Source organism: Bactrocera tryoni, chromosome 3, assembly GCF_016617805.1.
Source record: "Bactrocera tryoni isolate S06 chromosome 3, CSIRO_BtryS06_freeze2, whole genome shotgun sequence".
NCBI classification, from domain to species: Eukaryota; Metazoa; Arthropoda; class Insecta; order Diptera; family Tephritidae; genus Bactrocera; species Bactrocera tryoni.
In genome coordinates this window covers 80,407,237-80,419,798 of record NC_052501.1, presented here as the reverse complement: position 1 = coordinate 80,419,798, position 12,562 = coordinate 80,407,237, and the positions used below count along the sequence as shown (strand labels likewise).

General features: G+C 40.3%; 1 protein-coding gene across 1 annotated transcript in view; it reads left to right on the top strand.

Moving 5' to 3' along the window:
* LOC120772780 (protein gooseberry-neuro) overlaps positions 1-10,322 on the top strand; it is an 80,545-nt gene extending 70,223 nt beyond the window's left edge. Inside the window, exons 4-5 of the mRNA XM_040101558.1 lie at positions 8,462-9,049; positions 9,116-10,322. Of these exons, the coding sequence (XP_039957492.1) occupies positions 8,462-9,049; positions 9,116-9,468 (941 nt within the window). The 3' untranslated portion in view covers positions 9,469-10,322. The remainder of the gene's footprint in view (positions 1-8,461; positions 9,050-9,115) is intronic.
* The last annotated feature ends 2,240 nt before the right edge of the window (positions 10,323-12,562 follow it).

Below are 12,562 nucleotides of genomic sequence, written 5' to 3'. Positions count from 1 at the left end.
GCCACCGTCACGACAGGCTCATATGTCATTTGTGGTGGTCGTGCTCATAAGCGGAGTTGTATATGCTCGATGCCGTAGGCGCATCCCACAACGCCCAGGCCTCTTTCACTCTGCACAAAAGTTGTATAGCAGACAAATCGCCCGCGTGTGTGTGTGTGTGAATTTGGAGCATTCAGCGGCGCAATAGTTGTGCCTCACACTGTTGGCTGCCGTTCGACACCGGCATTGACAGCAAATTCGTTCATGCCCGAAAAAAAGTGTCAACCAAACAAAAGCAAAGGCCGCACTTCAAACGCACCGCTCCGGTGCGGCATCTTTAATACGCGACGGGGTGTCCTGTGTGCGGTGGTTTTCATCTCTTGGCTCACATTTACTCGAGGCAACGCCGCCAACTCAATGTGGCCGTTGATGAGTTACAAAATATTCTTTATTAATGTATTATCACACTTTAGTTTGTTTGTTGTTGTTGTACATAGTTTCGGTGTTAGTTCGGTTTGTTTAGTCCGTTGAGAAAAAATTAGTTTTGTGTCGAGCGTCGAGAGTCGAACTTTGTGTGAGTGCGTGTGTGGCGTTTGTAGGTGTCTCTTGGGGAATTTTGTTGTGATCAAGTACCTCGCTGTGTTAAATAGGTTTTCGTTATTCAAATTTTTATCTTTTTTTACGAAAATCTTATGTAATTAAGTTAAATTGACAGTAATTAGTACGCTGTGGAATTTAGTTGATGGGAAAATTGGTTGCCTTGGAGATACATTTGTGGGCGAAACTTATTAATGCGGCACAGATTAAAATGTAAATATCAGTCATATTAACTGAAGGTCCTAAATAGTTTAGAGAGTACTTAAGCCTATAAAAAATATAGTCTACAGAAACTTTTGAAGCAGGAAAACTATAAAAATTTTGACCCATCCTCCTTAAAAGCGGAAAAACGAAAGCTGTCATGAACTGTTTAACACATTAGTTCTTGCATTTGCACTTCTACAAATCTTCACATGTCTCTCACAGAAAATCTTTGTAGAATGATAAAAAGATCCACAATTTCACACATGTCCTGCCCATCTTTTTTCAGCCCGTAAAAGGTACGGCTTCCTAATTTCAATATTTTGAATTTTCTTATTGATCATACGAGGCTTTCATTGGGGGCGTATGTGCTGGATTTCAAACCCAGCGCATAACCCTGTGGGGGTGATTTTTCGCCTTCTCACTTTAGCTCGCCTTCAAACGGATGTTCTTTGGCTACCCAGAGGATACTTGGTCTAGGACCGGAAGTCTTGAGCTGTAATGTATGTATGTAAAGGAATCGTTTCTGGTCACTCCCAAGTTAATGGCAATCAGAGAAGTTTCTTCACCTGCGTGTTCCTCTAAACATGACTACATCCTCCGGTTATATTTTTCACACCATAGATTGAAGAGTCCGCTATATGGTAGAAGAACACAACAAGTTTAATTATGTATGTATATTAGCTAAGCAAAGACCCTGTTATCGAAAATGGTCTTTCCAACAAGTAGATACTTGACTTACCTTTAACTTCAGTTGTCTATAATAATCCTATTGCGCCGTCGGATTTTCAAAGCATTTGTCTCAAGTCGGACTGAAATCTTGTACTAAATGTTTGTACTTTGGAGACTCCCAAAGCTTTTGTCTCAAGTCGAAGTGAGGCCACGATTTGAAAGATCGGGATTGTTTATTGGAAGCTCTGAACCGTGAACTACCCAACAACTCCTTTTGTCTGAAGTTGAAAAGAGTTCATGGATGTATATTTCGGACTAAGAGATTCCACACGTTTTTGTCTTAAATCGATCTACATATAGATTGAAAGCCCGGACTAAGAGATTTCCCAAGATTTTGTCATGTCCAAATTGTGATTGGAAGCTCTGACTAACGAATTCCCTAAGCTTATGTCTCAATTCGAAGTGGAATCATGGAATCAAAACTCGGAACTCTTGCTTCCCGAAGCTTTTGTCTCACGGCAGACTGTGACATGTATTGGAAGCTCAGAATTAGGGATTTCACAAGTTTTTGTCTCAAGTTCAACTGAGATCATGGATTGTTAGCTCTGACTAAGAGATTATGTCTGACAAGTGTTACTGATTGGAAACGTGGAGTTCGGGGTTTCTAAGCCTTTGTCTCAAATCGAATTGAGATCATTGATTGTAAGCTAAGATTTAGGGATTCCACAAGTTTTTGTCTCAAGTTGAACTAAGTTCATGGATTATTAGCTCTAACTAAGTGATTCCTCGAAATTTCGGCTGACTGGCATTATTAATTGAAAGCTGGACTTAGGGACCTCCAAACTTTTCTCTCAAGTCGAATGGGGATCACAGATTGAAAGCCGGAGTTTTGGTTGAAAGGTTTGACTTAGAAACTCCCTAAACTTTTGTCTCAAGTCGAACTGAGATCATGGAACCAAAGCTAGAACTTCGTGATTTCTAAAGCTATTGTCTCACGGCACACTTGTAGAGAAATAAAAGCTCGGACTTAGTGACTTCCAAATTTTCTCTCAAGTTGAACTAAGATCACATATGAAAAAGTCTGCCTTAGGGATTCGCGAAGTGTTAGCATAAAATCAGGCAGGGATCATGGATTGAAAGTTCGGACTTAGCGATTTCTCACGTTTTGTCTCAGTTCGTACTGGCTGGCGCAGATGAAGTCGTCGAACTTGAACTCTAGCGATAAGAAGGGTCGATTTCGGCGAAACTACTAGCTGGTTTAAGAGTTACCAGCCGACAGCTAAATGTCTATTAATATTATTGGTGAAGCATATCACAGGAAACTTCAGACAGAGCGAAAAAGTTCCATTGTCAGTCATAATGATCTAATCTAAACTATTTAACTACATATTATAAAAATCACGAGTCTGAAATTCAGCGAAGAACATTCCCATCTTTTAAAAACTAGATATCGGACAATAATCGGATGACTTTGCAGGTATTGAAAATAATTCATTGTAATAAGCGAACTCTCAAGAACCTTGAAGTAAAAGTCTTGGGTGGATCTGGTTATTCTTAACACTTTATCTCATTAAACCCAGCCAAAGTAGCCACAAACAGAGCTCCGTTAATTTCAGAATAACGTCATTTATATCCAAAAAATATTACGGTTTCACTCTGTGGTTCCGTTTCTCATATCTTCAAGAGAAAAAGATAACCACATTCTCATTTTATCCTAAAAATTTAAGTTCTACTACTTGTAAGCCAGGATTATGTCTGACAAATTTCTTTACCAATGAATATTTGACTTCCATCGTACCTTCTACTTTGAAGAGTTTAACCTGATCAAAAGCATTAGTAGATTTTCGGCGTCGAATATCATCCAACATTCGGTCTTATGCCTTTGGTCACATCAAAGCCAAATTTGCCAAACAAAAATTAGTATTTTCAACGAAAGCAGTAAATATACTAGAAGCGTGCGTACCGAGAAATGTCTTTTCATTTTTCTTTCATGATATCGGTATTTCACTATACATGGTTCTAAGGTGTCCTTTCAAGGATAATCGTCATTAAATTGCGGAAGTGGTAGCATTTTTTATTTTAAGCCGCAAGTGCATAAATTCGGAAGCAACACACAATTTCCGGCAAAATCAAAGAAATCGAGAACAATACCTAACATACATATAAGTCAATGGGACTTTTGGAGACAATAGAAGGATTACGCAAGTGAAACCATTAATGAACGTGCAACGCTAAGGACCACACAGTGAAAGATAACACATGAGCAAAGACACACGACTTTTCGTTTGTAAATAAACGAAGTACATCGATACTACGACAACTGCAAGTCTGCCGGAGGTGTTTCAGTGTTTCATAAGTTCATAAATGTGCTTGTCTGCAAGCATTTAGTAGAATTGTGGCACCAAGTGTCAAAAACACGGCGATGCGACCATGTCAAATTGCACAAATGGCAAAACCACGAAAATACACGCTATTTAACGGCATTTATGTTGCACCATGACCACTTCTAATTCATACAATTGCTTTGCCGAACACCGGCTGGCACTTTAGTGCCTGAAAAATGAGCTTGCGATCTCGTTGAATAATTTCCCAAACTGCCTATACCACCGTCGGCCTTTTCACTTTTATCTAACAGGGAAAACGCGAAGGAGTTGCACACACGGATTACTCGTCTTCAGCTTAAGTAAGTGTCGTTTGTGTGTGTGCCTTTTTATGACACTATTTTGTAATGAGCTCTCTAAATAATTTGCCATGATCTTCGGCGCATAACCGACATTGACAACCACGCCCACAAATCTCTTGCCAACTCAAATAGAACACACTGCGGTGAGCAACAACGCCATTAGCTGTGGCTGCGGCGTGGCGGTGGTAAGAACCGACACATGGGAACACCCGCACGCTTCATGCGCGATTTGAGCGCGGCACTTTTGAGAGTCAACCAACCAGTTACTCGTCGGCTCGCCCGTCGCTGGCGGCTTGTTATGTGACATTGTCATGAAAGCAGACAAGTGAACGGACGACAACTATGAGATCGTGTTTGCCGAAAAAAAAAACCAACAACTAAATAGTGTGTTACTAGTTTTATGTATGTTGTTTATTTATGGACCTGGTTGGTGTGTGATATTTGTGTTGTTGTTCTGCGCCCGAACTGTAAGTGGATACTCAATTAAATTTGGCATTTGGTTTAGTGCATATTTAACATTCGTTTTTGTTTTTTTTTCTTCACGGTTTCGCTATTTTGCATCTGACATGTGACAGCTCTTTGACATTTGTCGTTGTTATGTAATGAAATCCGTTGTAACAGCTGTCAACTACTGTGCGCAGATTGTCATTTTTATGTTATGCTGATTTGAAGTGTAATGAAACTGTCACAATGAATTCTTTTCACGAAAGTGTTAAGATGTGGACAGATAAATGCGAAGGTGTTTGACAGCGCGTGCACTGAGAAAAATATATAGCTGATTCGTGGAAGTAAACAATTTGACATAAAAACTCCACTTTAAAAGTGCAATGCTACGGGAATACAGGAATTGACATCGTAGGCCCTAAAAACCGATTGTTAGAGCAGCCTTTTATTGCCTAGAGAAAAAAGCGATGGAAGTTGGTTTTGTGATGAATGAGGACCGAAAAGTACTTGGAGACCACACGCAAAGATTGCTCGCGTCTTGGGAACTACGTGACTATTGACACAACTGGAGATTCCAAAGGTAGCCAGGTCCTTCTCAACCTTCCAACGGAGCGCTTCCCCCGGCGGGTACTGCGTCGAATACTTTCAGAGCTTTCATCCATTCGGACGACATAACCTAGCCAGCGAAGCCGCTGTCTCTTAAACCGCGGAACTATGTCAATGCCTTCGTATATCTCATAAAGCTCACCGTTCAATCGATTGCGGTATTCGCCGTTGCCAAAGCGCAAAGAACCATAAATCTTCCGCAGAACCTTTCTCTCTAAAATTCGCAAAGTCGACTCATCAGATGCTGTCATCCCCTATGCCCCTGCACTATATAGCAAGACGGGAACAATGAGTGAGCATAATTTAAGCCTGAAGATCAAGCGTAGAAGAACTCCAGTCAACAGGTGGTACTTTGGGATCCGTTTGCAGTTGAGAAGCTTATTCCTAGTTCGACGAACAAAAACTACGCTATTAGTCGCTGTCATTGTCGTATAACAGACGCAGAAACTAGTCGATATCGAAGTTGGAGCCATCGAGAGAATCGTTCTCCGCAAGGTTTTTGTAACCATCCATGTGAGTGATCTTATCAGTAGTCGAATGGACATAATGGCTCGAAAGCTCGGACTAAGGTATTCCCCAAGTTTTTGTCCTGCCGAGATTATGGTTGGAAGCGTTGACTTAGAAAATCAAGCTCTATGGCGAGTGCATACCAATCCAGGCCATTACTTACGGAAGGAAGACGATATTCGAACAAAGCTCCTTTGATTCGATACTCATAGGTGGACAACGGAAGCAAGAGTACCCACGCATCTAATGTAAGGACCAATAGATAAGGAGTCGAGTTCACTTGTAACAGTCGCAAGCTCGTAAAGGATAGACGCAATTGGCGAAGCTTTGTGTTCTTAGCTTGCCGAAATTAGCGAAACATTAGAGCCAGTCAATATCTATACCGATGTTATTGGAAGCCTCAACCCAGAAAGGACGGTTATACTGGACTACTACCGGTTCGAGTAGTATTTTCTTTTGGGTTGTTTATCCATGAGAAATCCGTTGTGCCTATGAGCGGTAAGGTTAAAAAAGATCCGTTTCATTTTCTATAACAAAGTCCTAGCGGACATAAACTTTATCCGTCTTAGACTTTTCGCAAGACATCTTTGTGAAGGAACTTAAACTAGTAAGTAGTTTTTATGAATGAGCGAAGATAACACCAGTTCCGATAATAACTGAGCTCTACAGACAGAAATATAGTTGGAACTCCGACTTCAATCAAAGTTGCCAAACTCCAAATACAAGATGAATCTGAACTGGCAAAGCCGAAACGCTGATCTCTTGCGGTAAACTATTGATTACTAGGGGCCCAATAGACCTAGGGTCGGGTGCATTGCTCGTCTATTTACTGATCACTATCGAACGGCTCTTTCAAAGGCAGCAGGAGGGAAAGTTGTGATGCCAAATAATTCCTCGTTTGTATGACCATCAGAGAGCATCGCAAATTTGTGTGCCAATTTCAGCCAAGTTAACTGTTCAAATGGCTGAACAGGCAACATAATTAAGTTGTAGTGAAACTCTTTAAACATTTCATGCAAGCTAAAGCCCTCAGAGTATTTAACACGGCATAATTTCCCACTTAGCTTATGGACACCAAATGAGTACTAGCAAGCACCAATTTAAGCAGCTGAACCATATGCCGCGGAAGGCGGCGAGGGCTGAGGTTAAGCGTTAGACAATTGGCGGCGGCTGTGACTGCAACTGCGACGGCGACGGCGACAGCGAAGGCGGCGAGTTCTTTTGACAGATTTGCGACGCTTTTTGACGTTTGAATTCAAATGCAATGGAGCATTAATTGTCTGCACACCCAGCCACACTGTGGCCACCAGAGCAATGCGGCTCGTTGGGCAGGGAAGCTGACGAGCCGTAACGCTGAGAAAATCTGCTTATGGTTGACTGTTGGCTTCGCGGTTCATTTTGTAAAGCATCTGCATATGTCTATATGTATTTCCAAATGTCTCTCTATGCTTGTGAAGGCATGGTGGTCGTACAGATATAGAGCTCCCTCATTCAAAAGCACTTGCGGAACGCGGTATTTTATAGTGTATAATAAGTCTTAATAGTCAAGAGTCATAAGCGAGTTAATTTCTTTGCTTATTAGTTTATATTCTTTTTATTAGAGAATAGCTGTGTGTCGACTCCAATCATTATGCTTTCTGGCTTTACCTGAATCGCTACAAAATCTTTGGTGGCCGCATTATCTCGTGTATATGCCCCGCTATAGAATTTAAGCAAGTGAAATGGTTTACATGCCTTTATTAGCTGCTTAAGTGTGGAGCATTCCGCTACTTGCATGTCTGCATATGTTCTTGTTCTCTTGCTTGTGTGGGGTGTGTGTGGAAATCTATTAATTTTTACGAGGTGTGAATAATTTCGGGTTACATTTCAATAATTCCGCTCGGGCGGGCTCCGCAATTGGATGCGGGAGCGTTCAATATGTTTATTTCCCAGGAAGAGATGATAAGGGAAATGCAACCGCAATTCGTGGATATACATATATTCACACAAAAAATAGTGACACCTGACTCTGATTTTCATGCTGTATCTGTATGCCAGATTTTGGTTAGTGCTTTGGTTAGTCATTCTCATAGAAGGTGGCAGGTCTTCAAATAGTTCGTCATATGAATTGAAATTGAAGCTGAAAGACTTGGCAGCGTCTGTAGGACTACTCAAAGGTTAGGCTATCACCAAAAGACAGATTAGGGAAAAAGGTCGACGGTCGAAGGTCTTCAAATAGTTCGTCATATCAGCTGAGGCCGAAACTTGGTGCCTTTTCAGCGTCTGAAGGACTAACCAAAGAATAGGTTATCCAAAAGTACTCATAAGAAGTCTTAATGAATGTCTTCTTAGAAAAATTTATTGAAGGAAACTGTTATGAGAACAGGATTACATATGAATATTCTCAATCGTAGGCGGAAAACTGCCTTCCTAAAGCACTTTTACAAGGCACTGGTATCTAGTAACACATAAAAATAAAAATAGTTCAAGCTATGTTTACTTCGAGGTCAGTTGTCGTACTGTTTTTACTTGTAGCGGGGTTTCTGAGCCTGCTCTGTGGAAGAAGCATTTGGTCGAACAGTGTATACTTTTATTCAGCTTAAAAGTAATATAACATATATAGACCTTTTGCATAGAAAATATCCAAAAAAAAAAATCCAGTTTAGAAAGGCTGGGATTACACTTATGTAGACAACAGAGTTCGGATTCTCAAATAGCAATAATTAGCTTGAAACCCTCCTAACACTTCATCAAGACCAAAATATTACAACGTTACATCCACTCTCCTTTCAGGACGCGACTCAGATATCAGCGATACCGAATCGGAGCCTGGCATACCGTTGAAACGTAAACAGCGTCGTTCGCGCACCACCTTTACGGCCGAACAGTTGGAGGCGCTCGAACGCGCCTTCACACGCACACAGTATCCAGATGTATATACACGCGAGGAACTCGCACAGACCACGGGCCTCACCGAAGCGCGCATACAAGTGTGGTTTAGTAATCGGCGCGCGCGTCTACGCAAACATTCCGGCGGCTCCGGCACCGGACTCTCACCCATGAATGGGGGCGGCAGTGGCGCTGGTGTGCCGGGTGGCGTGGGCGGCGGTGCGGCTGGCACAGCGCCACTCGGTTTCGGGCCACTAGCCGCAGTCGGTTCCATGGCGGGCTATAGTCCCGCCGCTGCCAGTACAGCCAGCGCGGGCATGAATGAGAATCATGCGGCGCATGCAGCGGCGGCTGCAGCTGCAGCAGCTGCGCATCATCCACATCATCATACGCAGATGGGCGGTTATGATTTGGTGGCGCAGTCTGCGCAACATGGTTTCGCCAGCAGTTTTCAACATGGACACTTCGGCGGACAAAATTACTATCATCAAGGTGGGTAGAAGATAGTGAGGTGTAAAATATTGAAATATTGTTTTTAATTGTCTCTTTCATTTGCAGATTACTCCAAGCTCTCAATCGATGACTTCTCTAAGCTGACGCTAGAGAATGCTTCGAAAATTTCACCATCACTCTCACATCTAACCGGCGAAAACTACTCGAAACTGGACTCCACCACGAATTGGTCACAAGCCGCTTACCATCTGAATCAGTCGGCAGCAGCGGCCGCCAATTACAATGCTGCCGCCGCTCATCACGCGCATGCGGCTGTCGCTCAACACACGCTCAATGATTATGCGGCGGCAGGCGCTGCTGCAGCGGCGCACAACAATCAGCTGAACAGCGCGGCAGCAGTCGCCGCGGCGGCTTATAATCATCCGCTGCCCACGCAGGCGCAGGCAAAGTATTGGTAGTGCATTTGTGGCGGTGTATAATTGTAGTGGAAGGTAGTAGTTTTTGGATGATAAGCTGGAGGTTAACTGCAAGTTTTGGAATGTAAAATTTGGTGAAATATTTGTATGTAAAATTCAGGGTTTCTCACCAGCTTAGAATGATTTTTACGTTTCGTGCACCTCTAGCATATTTTTGGTGCTCACTTTATGCCATTGACAAAAATTTCGTAAAAACTTATTAGTTGATTTGACAAGCTTATAAGTAAAGTTTGATTAAGAGGACGATCTAAGAGGGATCTCACTTACGCAGCTTAGATAGTCGCACCGTCGTGGTATCTAAAACTCTTAAAAAGTAGATCATAAGAGCCTTACAGTTCGACAAGGTGCTTTGAGTCCATCATAAAATTCTTTAAACGCTTAATGTCAGTTTCGGCTATGTCTACTGGTTCTTCGAAGATAAGACTGCCGAGATGTTTCAGCCTCAGTCTTGCAAAGGCTGTACAATAGACGTAAAAGTGCCGGGATGTTTCCACCTCACCCTCCTTCATACAACTTTGACAACTAGCGTCAGACAAGGTTTTAGGCTTCACCGCATGAATATCTATTGTCCAATAAGAACTCCTACGATAGCCGCAAGTTTAACTTTGCTCTGGACAAGTTATTCAGTAGATCACTTACATTCTACGAGCTTGTAAGTTCAATCGATTTTGTTAGCTTCCTGTAGCTTTTTGAATTTTCTTGTTACAAAGAGATACTTTTGCTCTGACAGGACATCAAAATTCATGAAGTATTATTGAAATGAAGCCTCTTGCTCTGAATATCGTCGCATAAGTTTACAGACCAAGGAAAAACGATATAATAGAAACCAATCATATTGAAACAAAATTTGAGTTTTGGTTATAAAATGGTTATATATGGGTTATATATGGGTTGTATATGGGTTATATATTGGTTATTGGTCTGACAGCGGCAGCAAATCGTAAGCAATAAAAAACTCAGTTTCGACTTTTATGATGATATGTTTAGGTTCGATAATGCTCTATTAAAATTTGATGCTGATAACAAGAAAAATATATTGGGTAACTTAACTCTCTCATTTCGAGTGCTGATTTATATCTCCTTCTGTAATTCTTAAAATTTAAGAGTGTAGGCAATAAACGTTTCAAAAACCTTAAAATTAAAACTTTAACCAGTAACCAGTAAATTTTACCAGTAACCAGTAAATTTAACCGTTAAGATAACCGTTTTGCTTAACTGGTTGGTTAATATGACTGAAATTAGTGAGTTGAGACCGCTAAGTTGGGTAATTTGAGATCCGCTGGTGAAGGAAACATTATGGAGACCTTTTTTGTTGACAGAAAAAATCTAAAAAATCCGTTTAGCCATGCTGAAGCCTCTTTAAAATTGTTAGACCCTCCATTAAAAGTATTATGACAACTTGCTGAAATAAAAGAAAAACTCAAATTTGTCATTAGCTGTCTTCGATTCGCCATTTAACTGCACGCATTCGTCACAAAACATGCGCAGGTTTGATTAAAAATTGCTGCCCGTTTGTTTGAGCATTTGGTTTATTCGGTAGTCGAAGAAGTCTTTTCGTATTTCTAATCAAACTTCAAATAGGTCGTTCGTTTGGCTGGTGAGTAACGCTTGGCGCATCGAAAATACCAACAAAATCTACTTTTCATCATTCAAAAAAAAAAAGAAAAACTCATTCTAATGAAAAAATCTCAAAAAAAAAAATTAAAAATGTACAGTAGCTAGCATAAGCAGTTTACAGCATATATGTATGTAGCAAAGGTTTACAAACTCCTCACTTGTATACACACTATTATTGCCCACTGTGTTAATTAAAATGTTTGTTAAACTGTCAATTCAACACTTTAATTTAATTTGTATTCATTACTTAAGCAGAATTGCATAAGAAATAATTATGTAAGTGCATAAATAAGTAAAAAATTGTACAATATTATTGTCTGCTGCATATTTGTCCCATTAATTTATAAATCAAGTGTAATTAAAATTCAATTAACATTTTATTAGTTAAGTCAAGTGTAACTTATGGCCAAGGCCAAGCAGTTTGCAAATAAAGGTCGCAATAAAAGTGCTGCAGCCGAGGCGGTGAGGTTGCTAGGCTCATTGGAGGCCGTTTGCGCCACCCTGTGTTAGCCGCTGCCGCATTGCTTGAGCTAAGTGAGCCTGATCACAAATATACATGCATTTGTAAGTAAATTTATTGGTAATTTATTTATAAGCAACAGCAAAAACAAAAAAAAAACATATTTACATATATACAAACACACATGCATACAACTACATTTAATGTAAGAAAGTTAATAAAGCAGTAAAGTGTTTTTGCAAGTACTATAAACAAAATTGCATTTGGACTGGTGATTATGTAAGTAAGTATTTTTTTACATAAATATATATGTAGTATATATATGTATGTATATATTTTTTGTCATATGTTTATATGCGCTTCATGTGCCATTTGCCATTTTGCTTTCATAAGCATCTCGATAATTCAAGGACGTGTAGGCACTTACAATTTTTATTAGCTAAAAACTTATGTGACCATGCGCACACACGTGCATACTTAAAGGTACACATACATATGTGTATGTTTGTGTACTTTGTGCTTTATGTACCATTTTGCATGCATTTTTGCAATCATAAATTTTTTAGCACTGGAGTTCTAACTAATGCTTGGCATGCAAGTGGAAAAAGCGATAGTAAAATAAAATAGAATTGAATAAAATATAAAATAAATTTTTACAAAAAATGATTAGATGAATTTTAGTAAGGAAAATATTTATTAACGAGCGATCCAAGTAGAGGTACTTTTTCCAATAGCTTTTGTTTGACAGATCACGCGAGAGACGGGCTCTTGAGAAGGTTCTTTTTAGAGCCAAATTTTGCTCAGCGAGGAGACCCATTTTTGGCTCAATGGATAAGTAAACAATCTAAAATGACGCATTTGGAACGAATAGCAACCTGAAGTGATTCAAAGAGCTGTCATTTCATCAAAAACAAAACTAAAAAACCAACAGTTTGATGTGGTTTGTGGGCCTGTGGAGTCTATATTTTTTCAAAAATTGTGCCAGTGAGAAGGTAACCG